This window comes from Echiichthys vipera (assembly GCF_963691815.1).
Source record: "Echiichthys vipera genome assembly, chromosome: 11".
Taxonomy (NCBI): domain Eukaryota; kingdom Metazoa; phylum Chordata; class Actinopteri; order Perciformes; family Trachinidae; genus Echiichthys; species Echiichthys vipera.
The window spans coordinates 21,383,097-21,409,000 of NC_139836.1; the positions used below are offsets into that span (position 1 = coordinate 21,383,097).

Sequence of the window (25,904 nt, forward strand, 5' to 3'; positions counted from 1 at the left end):
CCCTCTCTCTCTCTCTCTCTCTCTCTCCCTCCATGTGAATGTGTCTCTCACTCTCTAAGAATATACCCAGGCTCCACCTCTTTATGATAATGTGACAGTAGCATCTCCAGTTCGGAGACAAGCCTCCTCTCTTTCTCATTCAACTATGTGATCTGTTTTTCACACACCACGGACCCTGTCTCCGCTCCTCTCCTCGTATCCCCTCTCCTCCTCGGCACACTCAATGCGCAGGTCCCTCTCACAAAGCAACCGCATTTGTTCGGCGAAGTTACTTTCTTTAAAAATAGTTGTTTGAAGTTTACTTTTTTTTGTTCAAAGACTCGGACATGACTACCATGGCAACTCCGGCTGCTCCGGCTCTGCTCCCCGCCGCTACACTCGGGCACCACCCGGCGCCGAGTTCCATCTCTCCGGCCACCAACTCTCCGCCACCTGCGGCCACCTCCGCCGCTTCCTCCCCCGGCTCCTCCGGTGGCGCACCCGGCGCTGCTTCACCAGTTTAGGGCGGACCTCTTACTAGCGAACGGGACCCAGTTAAAAACCGGAGGAGCTCCGGTGTCCAGCAGCTGTAAGCCAGTGTATGCCACCCCGTCGCCCGTGGAAAGCACGCCGCAGAACAACGAGTGCAAGCTGGTGGAGGTGAAAGGTGCCAAGCTGGCTTCATTCACGGTGAGAGACACGGAGCTCATCTGCCTGCCCCAGGCTTTCGACGTGTTTCTGAAGCACCTGGTCGGCGGGCTCCACACCGTCTACACCAAGCTGAAACGGCTGGACATTGCCCCGGTGGTGTGCAACGTGGAGCAGGTTCGGGTGCTGCGGGGGCTTGGTGCCATCCAACCCGGAGTGAACCGGTGCAAGCTCATCTCCAGGCAGGACTTCGAGACCCTCTACAGCGACTGTACCAACGCAAGGTGAGGGGAGGCGGGGTGACAGACAGGGCGACCCGGTCGTGATGCGGTTAATGTAGGGTTGCCCAGCTTAATGTGAGGAGGGGGCGGGTGCAGCAGGTGGGGTAATCTAAAACGGCTATAAACATGGAATTTTAGGGACTTCTCCTCACCCATCTTTATATGATATCAGTCGGCAAGTCATGACAAAACATCCAGTATTCATCACAAAAGAACTCAATAGTATTGCAAAATTTCAGGTCAGTGATAATTAATGACTTAATTGTTTCTAATGAATTAGTCTGCAAATACCTATATATATATATATATATAAAGTATTTTGTATATTATACGTATATATAATATATATTTACATATTTGATTTATTTATTTATGATATTTAAGGACTTGTCTTTATTCTGATATCTGCACCATATTCCTCTAAATTAAAGGCTAATAGTCTTCTAGAAGACAGTTTTTGTGGAAAGGGAATATAACATACATTTGTTCATCTAAAATCTATCTATCTTATCTAAAATTATGATTTGCTTTTATTTGTTTTGGATGACTAGCTTGAGGTTTAGTTAGCCTCTTTTTATTTACCACCTCTCTGCTGCTATAGGCCTGCCACTAATTGCCACTTTGACAGGCGATAAAAGCTCTGATGATGATGATGGTGGTGGTGATGGTGTTGACGATAATGAATTTTAGTAATCCTAATAAAAAATCTTAAAAAGTTTGTCATGTTATCACAGGCTATGATCTCTCACTCTCTCTGACATGCACACACACACGAACACACACACACACACACACACACACACACACACACACACACACACACACACACACACACACACACACACACACACACACACAGTCTCTCTCTGACACACACATACAAGCACACATTGAATCTGACACTGTCATTCTGAGAAATTGATTCTTCACAGAAATTAATTAATTTTCATTTGGCCCCAAAGCGGCAGCTTAAATCAGGACAAGCTCACTCACTCACTCACTGATCCCTTTGCTCTCTCCCTCCTTCTCTCTGCCTCACTCTCTTCCTCTTCTCTCCTTCCTTAATAACTCGCTGTCTTATCATATCAACACTCTTTAGCCCTGAGCATCAGAACAGAGAAGATGATTAAATGAATTCTTGGTATTTATGATGTGATTATGTAAATTAGCTGTTTTGCAGAACTCCGATGGTGACCATCATGGGTCATCAATCCAATGCACCACAGAGATGTTTGGATACAGGGGCTATAAATTGGCTGGAGTTTGTGGTTTCCTGGTGCCACAGTCTGCTGTTGTGCAGACCACATGCTCGTAACAGCATGGGTTTGAATCCAGAGGAGTGTGGATTAGCCCTAGTTTTGGGAATTTATAATGTTTGATGATTAATCCCTGCTCCTTGGAGCATGAATGATCCAATTTACACCTGCCATTAAATACAAAAAGAGGATGGGCCACAACATCTTCAGATAGACACAAAATAATATATGAACTATTTTCTACCACTTTTTGTTTGGTGCAGGTCAAAACATTCAGGTGCTTTATGGCTCTACTTTTATATTTCAGTCTCGATATAAGCTTTGACTTGTTGAGGAAAACCAGAAACACTCTAAAGAGAAACACTATGTGAATCCGCTTCCAGCACCATGTGCATGGATTAACACCTGCGCTTAAGCATCTGAGGCCCTCCAACCAAGAGAAAATCCAGATGCATCTTCTGGCTGCTTTGGGATTTCTTCTATGTCAGGTGTTAATGGGGACGTTGTTATACAACCGCTGAAAATACACAGCCTCCGCCGTCTCTAATTATCCACACAACTCTCAAACAGCCTTTAGTTAATGAGATCTGAAAACATCACTCGTCTGAAATCTTCAAACAACTTCCGTGATTCTTTGTCTGAAGGCTTCAAATGTGCTGTGGCGGCCATTAGCATCAGCCCCCTGCAGTAGAAGTTTTTAAGTAATCCCTGGTGTGGAATGAGCAACGTACAGCAGCAGGTAAAAAAGTGCAACTCTAGATGGTTATCGTTAAAGTAGTGTGGAAGGCCGGCCGACTAAACCTAAAAGTTCCTCTTCAAAGACATGATGTTACGGCTCTCTGACAACGTCATGGCTCAGTGAGGTTTTTGTTACTGATTAAGACAGCCATCACTTATTATTTTCCAGTCCAGTACAGTCAGACAGGCTGGAGGGGAAATAACAGCCTTGACTGATAGTTTAACATGGCTAACAGAACACTGTACATGGATTCCTGCTGTTTAATCTTGTGGATGTTCATTGGTTCTTTTTAAGATTAAAACAAAACAGGGGTTATGAAAACGTCCTCTGTTTATCATTGTCTTTCCTTCTCCTCTTTGTCTCACTCTTTTACTCCTGCTGTGCACAAACACACACACACACACACACACACCCTGACCACTGACTCATCAAACCATGAAGAAGGGCCAACTTCACCCTCAGTCAAAGCCTTGTTATAATTCATGCATAGGTGGCAGTGGCACACACAAACACACACTCTCTCTGTCATCTTCTAACACACAAACGCACACGGTCACGCCTGTGTGTTTGCTGGCTTTGCTGCTAAATGACATTAGTTCCACAGAGAGAACATGGCGTGTAGGAGGCAACCTGATCCGCCGTCCTTTTCTTTCTCCCTCACAAAGGAACAGTTTCATTCTCTGTTAGGAACACACATCAAACGGCTCGCTCAGGTCAAACTGTGTGTGTGTGTGTGTGTGTGTGTGTGTGTGTGTGTGTGTGTGTGTGTGTGTGTGTGTGTGTGTGTGTGTGTGTGTGTGTGTGTGTGTGTGTGTGTGTGTGTGTGTGTGTGTGTGTGTGTGTGTGTGTGTGTGTGCGTATATTGTACGTACACTATATGTATACTCTGCTTAGAGTACGTCACATAAAATGAGTGTAATGTGACAAGGTAACAAGATCTCTTGTTACTTTTTCACAAAGCCAAATAACAACACATGGTTTCTGCATTTGTGCATGTAAACATCTTTTACACAGAGACCTGATGGTGGCATAAGACATGTGTCTCCTAAGCAACGCTACTTAAGTTAGTTAGTTCATCTAAATTACAAAAAATATATATTTGCCATTTGATGTCTAACATGCAGATAGTTTTAAGATAGTCCTGCTTCCAGACCAGTAAAATGGAGGTAAATGTAGTGCCTATTCCAGAAACAGTTTCTGTTATTCTGCAGAAAAGATAATGGTTTTTAGAGGACTCAGTTTCATCTTTAGACCTACTTCTGAAGAAATAGACCCCATGAAAACTGTTGTGCATAGCAAGAGTGTTACAGGAGCACATAAATATTATTTTCTCATGGTGTGAGCACCAACAAAATTCCATTTACCTCCATTGTAAAGAGAGGCTAAGTCCCTCCCCTTTTTGGTAGACTATCATGTGACATTTTGAATTGTGCCATAAATTACTCACATTAATCAATTTAAAAGATAATTTTTGCAAATCAAAAAATGTCAGTTTGTCGTAAAACTGTTGAAGAATAAGGCTGTAAAGATACATAATTAGAAAGACTACTGACCCATAAGTCCTGTATGTGACTTCTCACTGAAGCTGATGTCTGTGTCTGTGTTTCATACCACAGTGTAACAAACAATGTAACATTATTCACAAAAGCAGCGAGTCTTGCTCGTTTTTTCTCTTTCTGGCTGATAAAAGGTGCCGGATGAAACAGATCATGTTAACTGTGTGTGTGAACCAAAGCTAGATTACTAGCAAGCAAGGTGACTATTATTACTATTGTGAGAAGTTTAACAAAAAACTAGACAATACTACAAGAAACTGCAACTTTCTTGGCTTGCAAAATTATCTTTTAGATTGACAAACATCATGTGTGTAAATTATGACACAATTATAACAATCAGAAAAAAAATATCCGTCTCTTGCTGTTGATTACCATGCATATTTTTAAGGAAATAAGGTCCTATGCAAAACACCAGTAGGGAAAAACTTCATCCCTCTATTGGGGTAGAAGAGAGAAAACTCAAAACCTCTGTACCTCAAAGCCGGCATGGGTAAAACCTGTAAAGAGAAAATTGAAACTGCTTTCTTGCAGGCTCATTTAAGTTAAGTGTGCCTGTTGGAAAACGACCAACGAGTTCACAAGTGTTTCTTTGCATCTCTTACAACCAAGAACATTTACAAAAGTCAAATATGAGGCAGGTGTAGAATAAACATTGACGAGAAAAAAAAGTTAATTAAAACGATGAATGATAAATGAAACAAAGCGCCGTGCAGAGTGCAACAAAAGCCGGCTCTTTGTGTTTCTCTGTGGCAAACCTCAGCCATGCAAGTCGGCATCAGCGAGCCGGTGTGTATGTGTGGGAAGGTGGACTCCTCAAAGCTGAGCCCCACTGCCATGCCATAACTCACTGTCAAAGTCAGCAGCGTTTGGATGAAGGGGAGGAGGGCTGCGTGTGTGTGTGTGTGTGTGTGTGTCTGTCTGTCTGTGTCTGTGTGTGTGTGTGTGTGTGTGTCCATGTGTGTCCATGTGTGTGTCCTCATATGTGTGTTAGGGTGGGGTGATTAGCTCAACTTTAACCTCCGCACTCTTTTGATGTTTTATAGAGAAGAGCACGATGAGATAGAGAGGCCCTCCGTGTCTTCTACTATGACAGGTTTTAATGGAGTACACACAAGCCCGCACACACACAGTCTTGACATCGTCTTGACCCTGGAATGTGGGAGAGGAATGCAAGGCGGTATCAGTTTAGGAGATCAGATTCTTGCCATGATCAAACGTCCTGTGTGTGTGTGTGTGTCCTGCCTGCTTCTTTTATGACATCATCACACAAGCTTTCCTAATAACAATGGCGCATAAAGCTTTTTTTTTCAGCCCTCGATTTGAGAGGAAGATCACAACATCAATCTTTCCCTGCCTTCTCTGACCAGCAGCATAAGTCTTCCTGTGCACAGCGGCGACAACGATATGATTTATCAAACCGGACCGTGACGGCGAATACAAACCCGTGTGATAAACACAGATTGAAAGGATGGGAGCATGGGAGCTGTAAACCGCTGCTAATATATTCTAAACAAAATCTTGTTTGAGCTAGTTCTCCTACACGCACTCATATAAACACACACACACACACACACACACACAGCTGCTACCTATCAGCACCTCAGTCCCTCCAAGCCAGTAGCTGTTCCACTGTTTTGACTGTAACACTTCCTTCTCTTTCATTACTTTTCTCTTTCCCCTCTGTGTGTGTGTGTGTGTGTGTGTGTGTGTGTGTGTGTGTGTGTGTGTGTGTGTGTGTGTGTGTGTGTGTGTGTGTGTGTGTGTGTGTGTGTGTGTGTGTCTGTGTGTGTGTGTTTGTGTGTGTGTGCGCGCGCATCTGTGAGTGTTTGTTAGTGAGGAAGAGAGAGATCTGTCATCTTTGTTATGTTTTGTTTCTGTTCCACCTGTGCTAAGCTCCAGCTGCCATGTTTGGCGTTTCATGTTTCAGGTAACACACACACACTAAGCTTAAGCTTGGAGGGCAGAACTCAATGTACAGAGTACCTTTTTTTAAAAACAAAAAGTGTGTGTGCGTGCGTGTACATGTGCGTGTGTGTGTGTGTGGCCAAAGCGTTGGCATGAGGGAGGACGTCTGGGTGAGATTTTAATTAAAGTTTGAGACAAAGAGGTCATAAGCCATACACCCCCTCCTCTACACACACACCTTGTACACACACAATGAACTGTTTTCTCTCTCCCCCCTCCTCTCTCTCATTCCATCCCCTCAGCTTGATGACTTTTCCATGAAAGGCTTTTTCATTAATCCTACCTCAGGGAACCGGTGCTCTCCAACCTCTCACACACACACATTTACAAAACACACTCTCATGCACAACACACACATAGGCCTCCCTCTACGGGTCACTTTGATGTATCAACGCACTTGCAGACTAAACACAAAATTAGGTTCGAGTTCTTTATGAAATAAAATGCAACATATACAAAGGCGCGCGCACACATACACACACACAACACACACAGGCCATTAATTAGTGTGTGCAAATAAACAGTAGTAAGGGAAAGGGAAGCGGCTGCTGTAAAAAACCAACCGCAGACTTTGGTCTCTGCATTTTATGTCCCCCACTTGGTGTTTGCTTGTGTGTGTGTGTGTGTGTGTGTGTGTGTGTGTGTGTGTGTGTGTGTGTGTGTGTGTGTGTGTGTGTGTGTGTGTGTGTGTGTGTGTGTGTGTGTGTGTGTGTGTTAGTGTGCGTGCGTGTGTGTGTGTGTGTGTGTTCATTTGAGGTATTTCAATCAGTTACAGTGGAACTTTGTTGCTTTACCTTCAAACTTGAGACCTAAAAATACATTTCCTGCTTTTGTGAAGCACAGTATGCTGCTCTATATGCACTGCAAAAATTTTTTGTGTGTGATGTGAAGGCACCCCCACCTCTGAAAAAACAACACATTCACAACTTCATCCCTTTCACACATTCCTGCTGTCTGTCTGTCTGTCTGTCTGTCTGTCTGTCTGTCTGTCTGTCTGTCTGTCTGTCTGTCTGTCTTTCTCTCTCTGTCTGTCTGTGTGTCTACCTGAGTGTGTCTCTCTTACTGTCTATGTGCCAGTGTGTGCGTGCGTGTGTGTGTGTGTGTCGTGTGTGTGTGTGAGAGATATCTGATGTCAGCTGTCACATCCCAGTCGGTCTGGGCCCATAATAAGAGACAATAATAACAACTCATTAAAACTGAGGGCAGGAACTGTGGAGCTCATCGGCTCATCAAATTAACCTTTGAACACTTCATACACACACACACATACCACACACATACCACACACATACCGCTGTGTGCTCACACACACACACACTCAGACTACCTGTTTTTCTCCCACAGTTAGTGACTGCACAATCCTTCTCTCTGTCTTTTTGTGTCTCTCCATCTCCCCCCTCTCTCAGCCAGTGGGTGTGTCAACAGGGGATTGGTCCTTTCTGCTGGGTAATTGATGAATTATATGCAATATGCAAATGAGGCGCCATTAATCTCCTGACTGACAGCTTCGTTTATGGGGCCTTAATGACGGCTGGATTAGATTCTAATTAAAATCTGCTCAAAGACACCCCACGCTAGGAAGCTGCTGCTGCTGCTAGTCTATCTCTCCCTCTTTTTTTTACTCTTTCACACCTTTTCTTACTCTCTCTGACTCTGTTTCCTCTCATCTTTTCCTCTTGCTTTACATGCCCTCATCTTTCCCTCTGTCTCCTTTTTTATCCATATTTCTTTTGCTATCTCTCACACCTTCTTTTCCCTCTCTTTTTTCCTATTTCACTAACTCTGTCTTTTGATATCACACACACACATGAAATGCACGCACACTCGCCCACAGACTCATGTTATCCAGTGTCAGGCTGGTATGAAAGGAGATGAGCTGCGCTGGTTGTCATTAAGCCTGATGTGGCCCGTGTCATTTCCCCTGTCAGGACATTCACACCGTTTAGTCAGAGCCAAAGTGATGTCTGACAGCTTTTCACATACCCTTCCAGGATTGATTGAGCATGGCCGGCTCAATCAGACCATGTGAATCTGCTTGTAGTCACAGCCCTTATTGAGGACGTTTGTGACATGGCGGGAAAAAAGGGGAATGAATGACCAAAGGAGGAAAGGATGGCGAGGGAAGGAGGCGAGCACATTTAATAAGCAAACAAATGAATGAGTAAGCTGAACAGTAATGAGGTGCTTTTTGATGCCACAGGGAAACTCCTTTTTTGCTTGCTCGTATCCACAGGGAGGTCAGATTTGATGTACAGCTTGCCTTCTCGGAACCGGTCAGGTTTCAGTGTTATTGCTCGTTGACACTTCAGCAGGATCAGAGGTTTACAGAGTGAGGGGCAGTTTCCTTTACCAGGCCACCCATCTCAGTCTCAGCATGAAAAACTGACTGACTGACTGGGGGAGTATTAAGGATTAAACTGCCTAATGTTAACTTGTGTTTTCTTCCTGCAGTTCGAGGCCGGGACGACCGCCCAAGAGGCTGCAGAGTGTGACAGAGGGCGGGACTCACCACATGCTTTCCCACAGTGGTCTGATGCATGCTGGGATCATACCTCCTGCAGGTGACCACCCAGGCCTCACCACGCACATACAGTACTACCCATCTGCACACGTGTACTGTAAGCAATATCACACAGGCACACAAACATAAACATTGTTGAGAGTTTGCATTTTTAGCTCCAAAATGTGCAATTTCCTAAAAAAAAGTTTTACATTCTTATTTGTGTTATTATGTTTCTCACCAATCAATTATATTGTTTTGTTTTTGGTATTTTTTCATTTCCCTATTTGCCTTGTTTTATGGGCAAAACTGTGACCTTCAATTTTGACACTTTCTTTTCCCCAATGTTCTGTATGATTTTTGTCTCCTCGATGATCACATAACCACAAAAATAGTGAAGCTGTGTGCCCTCACTCTGCATATAAACAGAAAAAACTTTCAGGGAGACGATTTGTGCACCAGGAATACAGACATCAGTTCATCTTCTGATCAGCCGTTATCAGCCTATGATTTGTTTTCCTTTACCTGTCTCCAATCAAAGAGTCAAAGTACTTTTACAGTCACACCTCACCTTTAATGATGATGAGTCAGTGACACATCAGAGCCTCTGATCCAACAACATGTAATGAGGAGAACGAGGAAATGAGAAAGTACATGGTATAAAAAATGTTCCATGTGTGGCAAAAAAATAGCAGTTACTCACATAAACTGTATGCACAGTATACCAATGTTAAGGTTACAAATGTGGAAATGTTTAAATGAATTGATCAGAATAAATTAAATAATAAAAGTTTTTTTTAAAAACAGAAAATAACTAATATATTTTACTCTTGACTCAATTATAAATGTATCTTTTAATTAAATGTACAGGGTAATTGATATGCTGTTTTGGAAACATACAACATTTGAAAATATTGTAAAGTACTTGAGTCATGTGGCATAAAACATGGCTAAATCCTTTCAGTTCACCTGCCAGTGTATTCTGTATCAAAGGTCCATTAAAAGGAGAAAGCCTCTCTGACTCTCTAAATCCCCCTTTTCGTGTTTCATATGGTTGAGGTTTTTAATTCTTCAGAACTGTACAGAAGTCACAGTGGAAATCCCTCTTTTGGCTCCATGAGCTGCTTTAAACAGTGAATTAGTGACACATTGTTGCTTCAGCCCTCAGTGGAGCTGCTGCTGGCAAAGTTCAAATTTTGTTCTCTTTTCAGCTGTCGGAAAGTGAAAGCAATGACCTGGCAGCCGAGCTGAGTTACTCCCATCAGTTTAAAGAAAAGAGCAGGTTGCTTATGCAGAACAGACATACTACTTATCCTGCAGACCCCCATAATGACACATTTTACCCATCATCAATAGTGTGCAGAGGCGGGGTTCTGGGATGCATCCTATGTGTTGATTAATAAAATTAGCATACACACTGCTGACACACAAGGAACAACTGATAACTTGCAAAGTTGGCCTTTTTCTTGAATTATAAGTACACAAAGTCCTCTGTTAAGTTGAGCAACATTCATAAACTTCGGGCCTCTGAAACACCTTTAATTTTCTTAAAGATCTCTTGTTTAAAAACACACACAGGGATTAAAGCCTGTTTGTTCTTGACTGTGTAATGTTCTATTCTTCGAGTTCATTAATTGTCTCTTCAAGTATGAAATTAAGTTTTAGGATAATTAAACAATTTTTAATGTAGTGACAGGTGAAAAGACGAAAAAATGACTGAATCTGTAATCTGTCAGTCAGCTTTATATTTTTTAACAGTTTTAGTCAACTGCCTGCTAAAGGCCATAGTGCTGCTTGTTCTTGTCACAAACAAAGTGTGTGTATATGTGTGTGTGTGTGTGTGTGTGTGTGTGTGTGTGTGTGTGTGTGTGTGTGTGTGTGTGTGTGTGTGTGTGTGTGTGTGTGTGTGTGTGTGTGTGTGTGTGTGTGTGTGTGTGTGTGTGTGTGTGTGTGTGTGTGTGTGTGTGTGTGTGTGTGTGTGTTTGTGTTGGTGTGTGTTGTGTGTGTGTAGCCCAGAGATGGGGAGAAAAGTAATTGTTGGCACCTCACCGCTCTCAAAGTTGCCCTTGGCTTTGTGCACTTCACTGCAACCTGATCTTTTCATTCCCCGCCTCAAAAGAAGCCATTTTCTGTTAGCTCCGCTTCCTCTCACTGTTCAAAGGTGCTTGAGTGTCTGTGTGTGTATACGTGTGCGTTGTGCATGCGTGAGTGTTCAAGAGCATCTTTCTCAGTGGGAAAAGAGTCTTTTTCCACCAAAGGAGAGGGCACGGCGGCAATGTCAGCGCTACTGATTAGAGCTGGCCACATGAGAGAGGAGAAAGAGACAGAAAGAGGGAGGACATTTGAGCGTAAAAGGCAGGAAAATCTTTGATGTGATCCTCCTTAGTCTCTTTTTCTCGCCCTCGCGCACTCACACATACACACACACAACACGGTGGCTTACGTCCCGCTGTGATGCTGACATTTGAAAAAGGTAAAGTAAGGAGAGGGGATGGGAGGAGGGAAGGGGAGAGGGCAGGGAAGAGAAGGAGAGAAGATGAGAAGAAAAGGAACAATTTGTTTTGGTTGTCTATGTCTGGGACTGACAGATTCACCTTAGAAAATCATTGTGTAACAAAGAAAAAACACTCAGCAGTTTGTTGCAAATGTTCAGATGTATCCAAGATCAGGAAATTAAGAATTATGGTTTGTTTGCATTTCCTCAGTCATGTTTGCACAGTTGCGTGGTTTGTCCAACTTTAATAATTCACTGTGTTTGTCTGTATTAGTGCAAGAGATATTTAATTTACTGTGGCATAAAGTGGAGTTTTAAAGGTTGATCTGCGGGTCAAACTACCTTCTGAGGTTCAAGACGCAAATTAAAATGTGGCTCAGCCCTCCTGCCACGTTTTGTCGCTCTCCATTTCATATTATCCAAAAGTGCACAACCCCTATTAAAAAGTATCTTCACTTCTTTTTTTGCCTCTAATTCATACTGATAACTTTCTGACTAAAAGGTGGAGCTGCCGCTGCTGCTGAGTGTCGTCCTGTGTGCTGTGCTGTGGGATGTGATGTCCCTGTGTGGGAGAGATGAATGTCTTGGCTTGTTCCTATCACTGCTGATTCCCTGGCACACTAAATGGCCGGTGCAGCGGAGCAGTCAAAATAAATGGCTGGCCTCTGTCTTCCCATGACAACCTCCTGCCTACCCACTGCTCTAATCCTCCACCGGGTCCATTGATCTGGCTCTTATTGATTCTTCTTCCTTTCTTTCTGTCTGTCTTTTTCTTCTTCTTCCTCTCTCTATATCTGTTTCACTCTCAGATCTGTCTGCCCTGGCCAAGAAGATCAAGCTGGAGGCGATGGCCGGTTACCACAGCAACCAACAACATGGCGGGCCAAACGGAGAGAACGGTGACCACAACCACGGACTGGGTGAGTGTCATCCGTTTGTCCATCCACACACACTCTCACATAATGTTTAATTACGGTCGTATGACACGTTGCACGGTTGTTGTCTGTACACATCTGTGATGCCAAGTCAATACGACTTGAGCAGCTGTGTTTATGCGCGGCCGCTGAACCAAGCTGATTAAAACCAGGATGTGACATCACCTCTGCTGCCGGTACGTTTCCTGTGAGAGACGGTGAATGAAAAACAAACTACGGCAGCAATCATTCAGATGAAATTAGAAATAGACCTCTGGGTCAGGTAATCCAATCCATCAAAACATAAGGAGCATGAGAAGATGTATTTTTTTTAACGCCAGCTTTGTATTTTTTATTTTTTTCCCCCAGGCTGTGATAAATTCCTGTAAGGGGGTGAATGTTTCCTTCAGGTTGAATTTGTTTGCGCACTTAATCCAATGAGATTCAGGAAACGTATCCTAAAAAACACAATTGGTCATGCGTCATGTCATGCTGCCGGCAAATCATTAGTGAATATTAGTCATCACATCAAGAGAGTGTAAACTTAAACCAGTTCTGTTACTCATGTTTAGCATGGCATTGGTCGGCCATATTGAATAACATCAAATCAGGATTTACTGATTTACTGACTAACTTGTTAGAGTTAAAGGGACAGTTCAGAATTTTTTTGAAGAAGGGGTTTTATTGTACTTATTCATAGTCAGTGTATTATCTACAGTAGATGGTGTTTGGCGTGCTTCCAGTTTGGACCAGGAGGCTAAGGAATGTGCTGCTGTAGATGGCTGCAGCAGTAAAACATATTCTAACCACCTTTAAATAATTACATCAGTTTAAGTGTAGGCTATATTTAGAATATTTTCACCATTTTATCTTGTTTTCAGACAGCCCTGTTTAAGTTTGGGGGGGGGGGGGGGGCTGCAGCCGGTCTATGCTCTCGTCAAAGCCACCAGACTGCAATGACAAAAACAGTACAATAATTTCTGTTTTGTCAATAGAGTCCGGTGGCTTTGACGAGAACATATCATTTTTACAGGGCTGTCTGACAGAAAAGTAAAATAGGGAAAATATTCTAGTGTACACTCAAACTGAGTACGTTTAGCTGCTGACCGCATCTATAGCAGTACATTGTTTAACTTCCCTGCCTGTCCTCATGTTTCTCCAAACTGGGGGCGTGCCAACCGCCATCTACTGTAGATAATACACTGACTATGGATAGGTAACTTAAATAACCCACTCCAAAAAATCAGGACTATCTGTAAGTTTAACTATGCGCCTGCTACTTGTGCAGGTATAATATTTAGTCATGCAACATTAAAAACTGTCCCCTTAACTGCAACGATCACTGGCTTTGCAGTAAAGAAGAGCAGGCAGCAAAAGTGGAGCACCAGTGGATGAGAGCAAGCACACCAGGATGATAGAGAGATGAATAAGATGAGAGGCTGAAGCCAAATCAATAGTCTTCTCTCTAATTCACTATCTTGAATGCAAACGACAAATACTGGCCAATCGATGGTGGAACGGACACACGCACGCACACAAGTACACACACAAGTACACACACACACACACACACACACACACACACACACACACACACCCCACACACACACACACACACACACACACACACACACACACACACACACACACACACACACACACACACACACACACACACACACACACACACACACACACACACACACACACACACACACACACACACACACACACACAAATGGGACGCACCGCCCCCACTGTTATCGACAGGTTAAAGCGACATCAGTGTGTTTAGACAGATGACAGGGCTTATGAGTGTCTGTGCGGAATACACTATCAGCCTGGCACACACACACATATACTTAACATGTGGCGCATGCTGCAAGGCATGAAGGACAGAAATGAAAAGTGTCCTTATGTTTTGCAGAAATTAGAAGGAGACTTAAGTAATTTCACTGTATGTTTAAACCCAATACTTTTTGTGTTTGGCTTTGACTGCATGTGTGTATGCGTGTGTGTGTGTGTGTGTGTGTGCGTGCGTGTGTGTGTGTGTGTGTGTGTGTGTGTGTGTGTGTGTGTGTGTGTGTGTGTGTGGGTGTGTGTGTGTGTGTGTGTGTGTGTGTGTGTGTGTGTGTGTAGTAAATCTTTTTCTTTACCAGTGTCTGTAAACACTCCCAGTCTTAAGCATTGTTTAGCATTGTATACACTCAGTGACTGCCAGCATCTGTGTGCAGTTAGGTGGCATGGTTACCACCAGCCATTATAAACCTGTAAAGCTTAATCACTGGTAATGATAGAGTCAAGTGGAAACACACACACACACACACACACACACACATACATACAAACAAACACACAGGGCAGGCATACATACACACAAAAGGCCGATGTGTTTTTTCCATACAGCCACCCACAGCCTTATGGGAAGGATAGGCCCCTACCAGAGCTTTAACCACTACAAAGGCAATCTCAGATTACACACACGCACACACTCACAAATGCTGAGTGTGACACCTTATGGGCTGGGGAAGAGCGGGGAGCAGCCATTTCTGCATTTAACAAGATCTTCTGGGAAATTTACAGTAACTGTTTGTTTACAGTAATGGTTTGTTTGGATAAACATAAGAGAGGCACTTTGACTTTTGATGTTTTTTAATGAAACATAAGAGAGAGTGATGGGAGGGCAGAGAAAGTGAGGAGAGGGGGGAAAACAGAGTTAAGAAGGAGAGTGAAAATTATATTATGGAGGAGGAGGGGGGGTACGGGGGGTGAAAGTGAAGCGCTGGTTTCTAACCCAGGCTTAATATTTAGAGTTGGCTGCTAGTTGATTGTCGGAGCATCTGGTTATTTAGCTCCATTCAGACAGATCTTTTGTTTGGATTGGTTTCTGCTCTGGGCAAGTGAGAGACTAATCTGCCAAATGCACAAAGCAGTGCACATATGTCCAGCGAGCCCGACTCAGAAAGTCAACGCCTTCTGAGTTTGCTTTTTCTTTTTCTTTCTTTCCCTCCATTATTTGTTCTATTTCATCTCTCCTCTTTGGATAGCCTTTTTTTTGTTTCCATGCACTCATTCTATTATTTGTGACAATTGTGCGGAATAGAGTCCAAGATTTTTTCCTTTGTGTTTATAATTACCCAGCGTGCATTGCTGGCCCAGCACCAGGACTGCCATGAGCTTCTTTTGTTCCACTTCCTCCCTGTGTTTCTTTTGTTTTTGTTTTTCCTTTTATTAAATGATAAATATTTATGTCATTTTCTCCCCCCCCAACAGGATTGTTTGTTTCATGAATAGAGGGACTGCAACAACCCACTAGGGTGCTGTTGAGAGGAAGGATTTTCTTTAAAGATAGTGGATGCCTGTCGTAACGAGTGTGAACAACAGATTGGCAAGGATAATAGAGTTTGGTTTGAACCGCTAAAATCGTGTTGGATTGTCGTCAAGAATACTGAGCATTGAAAGAAAAGTTGGCTAGTTTTTGTTAATACAAGAGAGCCCTTTTTGTTTTTGCAGGTGACACTCACGAAAAACATTTAAAGCATCACAAAAACAAATTTTGGCCATCGCTGTTTTTACATCTTTGTGTTGTGTGTAATGAGCATGGTGGGTGTTTCTCAGCCATGTCCTCTTCCACCTCCCTCCCCCTTTCTTCTACTCTTATCTTTTTCCACACTCAACATCACTAAAACCCGGACATGCACACAGATTTTTGTGCTGTGGTTCAGAAGCAGGGCAGTCATCCAGGTAATATTGACATCACAGAGGAATGATATTGGTGTCCAGTTTCAATCTTGTCATCAGAGAACCAGAGACGATGCGGGCTTTCAGTTCAGTACACAGCGCAGGACTGAGCAGTGCCTTTAAGTTGTGATGGATAAACACAACTGAAGCAAAAATGAAAGAAGGGAGAGACGAGACCTGTTTCATGTTGGGAGCATGTAGCGCAGCTTTGATGGCCTTTAAACAGAGCTGCTGGTCTGACCTTCTATGAGTCTTACTGTACTCTACTGTGCTCTCCCTCCTTCAATACTTCTCTTTTCTATTCTATTTTATTCTTTTCTCCCCCACCAGTTCTGGATCAGTTGCCCTTCATGATGATGTCACATCCTCTGATCCCTGCCAGCCTGGCGCCGGCCTCCGTTTCCATGGCGATGGGCCAGATGAACCGACTGAGCACGCTGGCCAGCATGGCTAACGTCGCACAGCTCCACGCCAGGCCCACTCCCAGGGCTCCCACCTCCGTCATTAAGGTGAGGAGGCCCATCAGCTTGGTGGATCTGACCACCAGCCAGAGTCCATGTAACACGAGTTAAAATTAAAAAAAGCATCACTAAATCAACTATCTTATTGCTTTTAACATCTAAAGACATATTTTCTATCCCTTGAAATCCCTTGTAATTGTCTACTGGTGGATGTCCAAGCTCTGGATTTCTACCAGAATGTAGTCAGTTGTTCTTTGGCTTAAGGCCAATCCCATATATATTTATAGATATTTGAGATATCATGCATACAGACAGAAACTCCAACCTTATTAACCAGGTTGGTCAATTTGATTGAAAACATTCAGTGGCTTAACTCTTTAGACTAATTAAAGGTTTGGAACAAGTATTGCCATACATTTCATATGGTTATTTGTCTTCAAAAAGAATTACATTACACCATGTTCTTGTCAGTTCCAGGAAGTACTGTCTCCGGTCATAATTTTAACGATGTAGGCTGGACCATTGTTTTCAAACACTGGGCTGGGTCCCAAAGATGGTTTATGAGACTTCTTAAAAATAAGCACCAACCTTTCCTGTAAACATCAAAGAATCCCATGTTCTTTTACAAGAATATCATTTCATTTTGACTATATGGTTTATCAAAACTATTTTCTGCCCTAGAAAGCCAAAACAGCTACCACACATTTGCTCAAAATTAAGTCCAGAAACATTTGTGACAGCTGTTTTACCATGTAAAATGATTATGCCATAAAAATGTGTGGTTTCATGGAAAACTTTCAGGTATTAGAACCCTCAGCCTTGCACAAATTGATGGACAATGAGTCATCTAAAGCAAGAGAGCTTACAGCTAGCTGCGAAGACAGCCACAGGCTAGCAATAGCTACATCTAAATGTACATAGCAATCTCTGCAACTCAAAAATAAACATTTTGATGATAATGTTGGTAATTCAGTTTTTTATCCGTCATAACAAAATTAGACAGTAGTTATATTTAGCCAAGATGAACAAGAAAACAGCTCAATTATTTCAGCTAAAAGTTCAAATTCTACTTGTATACCTAAGATTCCCATCTATTTAATTGCCTTTTAAGTTAATATCAAAAAAAAATAGTGAGTGAGTTAAAACAGTGGTGAGTGATCATATGAGCCACTAATGAAAGCACTTCTACTTGGCTTTTTATTCAAATATCCGTGCCTGTGGCGACATTCCCGGGCTAGATGTAAAAAAGCCGCCATGTTAATAGCGAGGTATGGGGTTGCAATTAATGTTTGCCTCAAAAGACATAAAAGGGAAATATAAAGGGCTTCAGAAACTTTTTGATTCATCGTTTTGTAGGGAAGTATTACTCCCAAAGTAATGTGTGATTCGTGTTTTGTACTTTGACGTGGCTTTATCACTATAATCTTTTTTTGTTTCTTTGTTTGGTAGGAGCGAATGTGTGACAGTCCCTCCCCTTCTCCCTCATTGGAGGAAGCTCAAATGTCATCCAATCACAGCAGCAGTGTGTCAAGTTCACCGTCTCACACAGAACGCACTGCAGAAACCACACGTACGTACCTGTATGAAAGTATTCTCACAGAAATGAAGGATGATGTCGCTGTAACAATAGGCTCCCTGTGAGGAACGAGTGAGTTAACAATCTTTTTGACTTTTTTCGTTTCAGACCCACGTGATGGCCTGTCATCAAGTCACAATGTGTTGGAGCACTCACCTGGTGTGGTGCATGGGGCCAGAGAGACAGATGTGACCTCTGTGGAGTACAGCAAGGAAATCAAGCGGGGCCACACTGACAGAGGTAAGATACTCTGTTATATTTGTACAGCTTGGGTCAGCCAAGCGGCAAAATCGGGGACTGAAAATGAAGTCGGAAGTGCACAAAACTGCACTTCCTTAAATAACCACTTGAGGCTGGCTCCAAAAGCAATCAATCCCTATAAGAGCCATGTTAAAATTACCAACTTGGAAATTAACATGTTTACAGCTTGCTTTTATTAAGAGCATGGCCACTGTGAGTGACAGGTGGGTGGCTGTAGGCTTCATTTGGTCCCCCTCAGCTCCATCTATGCTGTCCATATTTGGATAAGCCGGGAGTTAGGCAGCATCAGGCACTGCCAAGACTGCGACGGCTAGAGCCTCCAGGGAGCTGCCCACTTGAAGCGTCATTTCGGCTCTTCAGAAACCTATGGGTGCAGTCATTGAGATTATGTCTGTAATTCTCAATGTAACTCTTACCTTGTACCTCTTACCTTGTAAATAGATGTCTTTATTCTTATTTTAAAAATAATGTGAATTGTTTTATCACAGTCAAATTTGTTAAATGTCAGCTTCACTTCAAAGGTCAAGTTCTTGCTGTTTTCTGAAGAGAATTCCTTGTTACAGTCATTAATCATTTAATGATTTTTTTTAATGCGTAATGATTATTTCTAGGACAAATCAATTGTCAATACGGTACAACAAGCACTCAATTTCCATCTAATCCATCCATCTATGTCTTCATTAACACTCTGTGGATTTTAACAAATGTGTGTGATGGTTTATTTAACAGTATTTATTTTAAAAGAGAAAGGTTTCCAACAGTTGGACAAAAGGCAAATAAGTATTCTCAGTAACAGGTCGATGAGGATTTACTGTCTCACCCCTTCTTTCCTCCACCTCTCCTCCTCGCTGTCGGTGGTCCCCCTGACTTCCCGCGGAGAGCAAAGACAAATAATTCTGCAAAACAGGGCTCCATTAGACCAAGAAGCAGTGTTACATTAGCGAGCCATTTGCCGGGCCGCGGCCTAACGAGCCAGGCGGCCTCCCGTGCTCTCAGCTGGACCTCATCTGCATAACGACCGCCTCCCTGTCGTTAGGGCCCGCGTTGCCACGGCGCTGCAACGTCAGTTGTTTGGTTCTCTCTGTCAGGGAGGTTTGCATTAGCTTAATGAGGACTGCTCAAGGACAAACAGTCAGCAGAAATCTACAGCAAGAGAGAGAGAGAGAGAGGGAGAGAAACTGAGAGTTTGTATGTGTGTGCACACGCCTGTGTAAATGTATTCAAATACTGAATCACATTATTCAGTAATCGAATCTAAAAATCACAAAGGCCTTCCAGGTAAGGTTTCAGATGCTGTCAGGTATCTGTGAACATATTGACAAAGCAGGGATGGCACGACGTGAATGCCATGCATCACACATCGCATTTATGCAATTGATTTTCAATTGATTTTGCTGCATGCAAATGAAACACATGCACATTTGCTGGATTGCAGACTTTTGTATTCGACCTACAACATCACAAGATAGGTTTATCATGGATTGAACAGAGTTTCAAAGAGCACTTCAGCGCTGTCATTCTGTCAATCCATTGTATGATAATCTCTGAGAGAGTGTGTGTGTATGTGAGTCAGTTTTGGCTGTGTGTGCTGTTTCAGTGGTCTTTGAACAACGTATCCATGCAGCAAAGATCAGAGGCCATCCCTGACACCTCACTCCCATTAACCAAACATCAGCAGAATTTTATTCTCTGTCTGTGTCTCTCCTTCTCTCCCTCCCTCCCTCCTTCCTGCTCTCTTCCGCTGACTGGCAGTCTTCACGTGGTGAAGTTCATTAGCCCTGGGGATGGGTGGGAGAGGAATAAGAGAGGGGAAAGGGAGAGATGAAGTTGGGAAAAAAGAGAAAAACAGACAGTGACCTTGGTTAGGGAGATGGGTAAATGATCAAATGAGCTGGCAGCCGTGTATGTGTGTGTATTTATGCCAAATGTGTGTATATGTGTGAGTATGAGGTAAAGTAGGCGTAAAACAGTAACTCAATAAAGGATCAGTCACATCCAAGGAGCCTGGGGAGCCCACGCTGCTGACTGCGCACTTCAGCGGCTACAAATGTGCGTGTGTGTGTGTGTGTCTGTATGTGAGCCACGGGAGTGTAGTTGGATGCCCTCCGCTGAGCTCGCCAGCACCTGCTAATTACCTTTCTCTACGGAGCAATGCTTTTAGCAAGAAAGAGGGAGAAATAGAAGGGGGGGGGGGGTATTGCTTCTCATCTGTGAAACACCTTGAATGTGACAGTTGCCAAGACGTGAGGCCGAGGCGAGTAGGGGAGGTGGGTGGATTTGGAGCAGAAGATGCTGTGGTCAGCTAAGTGGAGAAAACACTGTCATTTGTCACAGACAGAGAAAAGTGCCAGACATCACATCGCACGTTCACACTCATCTCTGCTCCAGTAACCGCCGAACTCCCAGGACGTCTTCGTCCTCAGTGGCTCGGATGACAGTAGATGCAGAAATTGAGCAACTGCCTGATGTGGGGGGGAAAATGCAGAAAATGGCTAATCTTCATCTCCCCTACTGTCATGAATCAGGAACACACAGTTCTCAGGTTTACAAACAGATGGTCATCCATAATGCAGCTTCTTAGCTGTTTTTATGGGAGATGTCAAGCTGTGATGCATTATCAATAGGCAGAGTGCCATCTAATAAAGGCTAACCACATTTTCAAAAAACCCAAACCAGGACTTCTGCATATGTGTACACCCACACAGCAATTAGTGTAAACACCTATTTACTGTTGGGCTTGATATGTTTACAAGACATTAAGTAAATGTATTAGTAAGCTATGAATTATTGAAATTTGCATTCAACCTTGATCACATATTGTCGGTGGAATGATGAAACAAATATGGCACCTGAATGCTTGGGAGTAATATATTAAACAGGAAAGAATTTGTTTGTTGGTGATGTAAACTGCTCACATTAATCAATCGCACAGGAAAAGACAAGTACATAAACTTAATTTACATAGCACTTTTCAAAACAGTACTTTCATAGTCCTTTAGAGTAGGGAGTAAAGAATAGAGAGATCCCTGTTCCTGCTGCTGAAGTTGATTGTATTGATTTTAAGTTGTTGTACACAAAAGCATCTGCCAGGTAAATATTATGTAACACAAAGAGTAGACAATATATAAAAACAAAGATGCAATATGTAAAAAACACAAAATATGAAGTAAAAGATAAAAAAGACCGGTGTGTGCAATCATTTGGTATTTCTAAATCTTTTAAGTAGAAGTAGTTATTGTAGTAATTTGCGACTATAGTCACTATAAATGCACTTAGTACACTGCAGTAGAAAGTAGTAATAAACAGAAAACACACCAGAATTTGAAGCACTGATACCTCTTCTTGAAGCTCTCCTTCCCCCCTTTTTTGTCCTGAGCCAATAGGAACTCTGAAATTACCTGGGATTAAATAAAGTCTCCCGTCGCAGGCTAAAAACATGAACTTGATTCTATTAAGCCTGAAAACAGAGCCAGGAGGAGGTCTCAGAATACTTGAATTACAATATGATTAAAGGTGTTTCTTATTGATTTTTCCTGATACTCCTTCAACTAACCAAAATATCCCTTAGTGCAATATCATAGTCTTGTGTTTAAGTGTTTATCGCACAAGTTGAAACTGCAGTGATGATAAAATAATGATATATTGTGTAGCCCCAGTTTGTAGGATCAGTTCTTTTTCTTTTCACAGGAATAAAAATATAGAATATTTCTGCAAAAGTAAAGCGCTTGTGTTTAACTGATTCAACGAGTAAGACATTTAAATGTCTTTCTGCCCTCCAGATAACAGCTCCTTGGCCACCCAGACTTCCAGGGAGAGCTGTGATAGACAAGTCTACCAGAAACCCCCATCAGGCTGTGAGAGGGCATCTTACCCCGCAGGACAGAAGCTCCCAGCAGGTCTCCACCACACTCCCTTCATCTTCCCGGAAGGCTTGTCCTCCATAGAGACCCTGCTCACAAACATCCAGGTGAGGCTCTGCCGGGGCTTTATTATTATTATACTCTGAGATGAATAGGAAGGGAGATGAGACACTCTCTGGGATTTCCTGAAATGGTAAATAGCAGACGAAGCAGACATTTAGGATGTGCAGTAATTGGGATGGGCGTGTGCTGACCTGCTTCTCAGATTTTACATGTCTTTGTTAGCAGAGTCACAATGAAAGCACTCACTGGCTAGCGTTTCACAGGAAGAAAGAAAAGCTCATCTGACCCTGTTGTGATGGCAGTTTGCATGTAGTGAAAAGATCAGCATTGACTTTCATGAAGTTAAATCTGATTATGTTTTTTATTATTCTTTTTCCTGCCTGAGTAAATCTAGGAATCATACACCCGAGTAAAACATTAAACCAAAACATTCCCTGAGAAGGAGACAAATTCTTTCTGATCTTTTTACTTTTTACAGTAAGTTGATTTACATGCTCTTTTTTTATACTAAAGCTTATTTAAAATGATCCTAATCTTGAAGGTTTTAAAAACGTACAGCCTGTGTGTTATAAAAACTAAAATATTTACTCAGGATTATGTGATTAGGGTGAAACTGAGGGTTTTCTCTGTGAAGCCTTTGGAGAAGACAGACGCCTCTCCTGGCTTCTGATCAGTGTGTAACCTGTTGATGTGTGCCTGTGTGTCTCCAAGCAGGGTCTGCTGAGGGTTGCCATAGAGAACGCCCGGGCGCAGGAGAAGCAGGACCAGATGGAGAGGACAGAGCTGAAAATGGAGCTGGTTCGAGAGAGGGAGCTCAGAGAGACCTTGGAGAGACAGCTAAGCATGGAGCAGAAAAACAGAGGTAGACCACACCACGGCAGGCATTACATAATGTGCCCTAGGTAGAAAATGCTCAGGGAGACTTTTCAGGAACAACAGAGTAAACCCTCAACTGTGTTAATTTAAAGGGTCCATGTCACGCCTATTTTCAGGTTCATACTTTTTGTTTGTACAAAGACATATTTACAAGCTTTAATGTTCAAACATCTGCACTCTCACTATCTCTGTACCGTTATTACAGCTGGGGAATGACTGTAACAGCACTGCAGCGTCACTTTCTACCTATTTATAGTATAGTTGTGACATCACAACCGTACAGAAATCCTGACGGCTCATTTAAACTCTAAATTTCTGAATATGGGCTGTGTGCATTACTCTCTGGATTTTGATACTTTCACAGTATTTATATAGCACTTCAACCAGCTTTATAATCGTAATCATAATATTAAAGACATGTAAATATCACTTTTTACAATATGGGACCTTTAAGATTTTTACCTGGAAATGATTTTTAGTAACAATAACAATTCTGTTGACACGAACCTGTCAAACGTCCTCTGTGAACGAATCCAATGTCATTTCATGCACAGTATACTTTCAGTGAACTGTGAGCCAGGAGCATAAAACCTCACTGAAACCACAACAAGCTTACAATTCTCTCACATCCTATTGTTGTAAAGATCGGGGAAGGTCAGGAAGCAGAAATGTAATAAAGTAATCCCTTCCTCAATAAAGACAAATGGAGTCAAATGTAAAAATATTAGAAGCATCTGAAAAATTTGATTTGATAAACACATTCATTCTTCTTCTCTGTTCAGTTCTGATCCAGAAGCGCCTGAAGAAGGAAAAGAGGAGTAAGAGGAGACTACAGGAGGCCTTGGAGGAGGAGGTCAAACTGCGTGATCAGGCAGAGCACACTCTGCTGCACACTGCCAACACACACACAGGTACAGGCACAGACACTGACAATTGTTAATTGTTTTTTTGTTTTTTTAAAGTTATCTCAACCAAAGTAATTCTTATTTATATATTAAATGTCACCATGCCTTGGGTGTAAAATAGTTTTGTACTGTTCATTTGCCTGTAATTAAGTGTCTTTATCAATTAATTATCAAACTACAGGCCATCAATCATCAGCAGCCCTTCCTCACACAGAATCTGTGACCCAGGACGTGGATGGAAGCAATCACGATGACAACAGGCTGGACACCAAGGCAACAGTACAAGGTACACGTGTTCAAGTAACAAATACTGCTCCCTCAGTGTGCAGCTGTGAAATAAGCTTCATATTCTGATCAGTAAAAATGTTGTAGTTGTGCAATTACTAGACAGAACAAACTGAAATAGAAAAGATGTTGTTCCTGCTAAAACCGTCGTCACCAGCTGACAAATTAAAGCCAATTAAAGCTTCTATAGTATGCTTGTTTTCAGATTTCCGCCAAATTTGGGTTTTTACTAGAACATGCTTCAATATAGGACCTTTAAAAGCAAAGATAAATGTATTAAGAGTTGTAAAGGCGCTGTGTGTGCGAATAATTTTCTTATTATTTTAAAGAGTATTTATATGCATGTAGGTGCAAGGCTGTCAATAAAAAATAAGATGTGTGCAAACTTGCTCCCTACCTCAAAAATGTAATAATTACAAATCTTTGATTCTACTTGGATCTTCATCAGGTCAGAATGATCCAAGTAGGATCAAAACATTGTCATTATTAAACTTTTGAGGCATCATGTAAGTGTGCTGGTGTTCCCTTTTCTCCAGTCATTAACAATGGTAAATTGACTGGCCAAAAAAATGCCATTTTAGTGTGAGAATTGTGGAATAAACAGAGATATACCTGCTGGGAATTATTAGGCTCCTATCAACTGAACTGGGACGACAGATTTCATTATAACTCACTGCGTTTGATGCTTAACTGACCAGTCTACTGGAAGGGTTTTCAAAGATTTCACAGGGAGACCGCTCCTGAGAAGTTGAACAAAATTAAATGAAGCATGAGGCAGTTCATTGGGGCTACCATTTTAATGGAGATGGGCATTTAATATATTTATTTTGCCAACATTATTGTCTTCACAGGGATAGATTAATGAGAAAATCCCTCATGTAACGTCTTAAATAGGGAGAGAAAGAAATGGCCGTGATCTCTAGCCCGGCCTCATCAAAAGAGTGCATGGTTCCAGCCCACCTCTGCTCCGCGCCGTGCCAGGACCGCCGTACCAGACAGCATGCTTGTTCAAAGCCAATTTTTAATTGAATGTCAGTGAAGCAAGAAGAGAACTGGCCACTAATTAACGGCTGTCTTAATTGTCCTCGTGACGAGTTTGTTTGGACATCATTTGCATAATTAACACCCAGTAATAAATCATTTAAAGGGGAATTGTCTGTCAGACAGCAGGGCAGGATGTGGTTCCTTTGTGCCAGGAAGTTTTATCGCAAAAAATAGGGATCAGGGGCCGAAAAGCACTTTCAACTGAGCCTAACTTAATAAGGATCTTTTATAAATGAACTTTGGTCAAGGTTGCAGGGGACCTTGTTCAATATTTATATGAATGAGTGGATAGCATACAGCATTTGTGTGCATTGTCCCCGTACTGATTCAGTCCCTGTGTTCTAATTTCATTATAACTTACAGAACTCTGATTGTGTTTTATTAGACTGGATTTCTTTCTGGATTTCAGAGGGCAGAGTGTTCCTGCAGACCACCGGGATGTACTGAAGACGAGGTGGAAGGATGGATGGATGAATGGATAGATGAATGGAAGAATGGAG

The 25,904-nt window shown here is 42.4% G+C and overlaps 1 protein-coding gene across 1 annotated transcript; it reads left to right on the top strand.

Moving 5' to 3' along the window:
• Positions 1 to 326: 326 nt before the first annotated feature.
• On the top strand, positions 327 to 25,904 carry dachc (dachshund c; the record flags this gene model as incomplete). Its single annotated transcript, XM_083923341.1, is given in 12 exon segments — positions 327 to 458; positions 460 to 911; positions 8,876 to 8,985; positions 12,228 to 12,338; positions 16,404 to 16,582; positions 17,984 to 18,104; positions 18,219 to 18,350; positions 22,151 to 22,338; positions 23,009 to 23,156; positions 23,953 to 24,081; positions 24,257 to 24,361; positions 25,814 to 25,904. Coding segments are annotated over 12 exon segments (1,845 nt in total). The 3' UTR covers positions 25,852 to 25,904.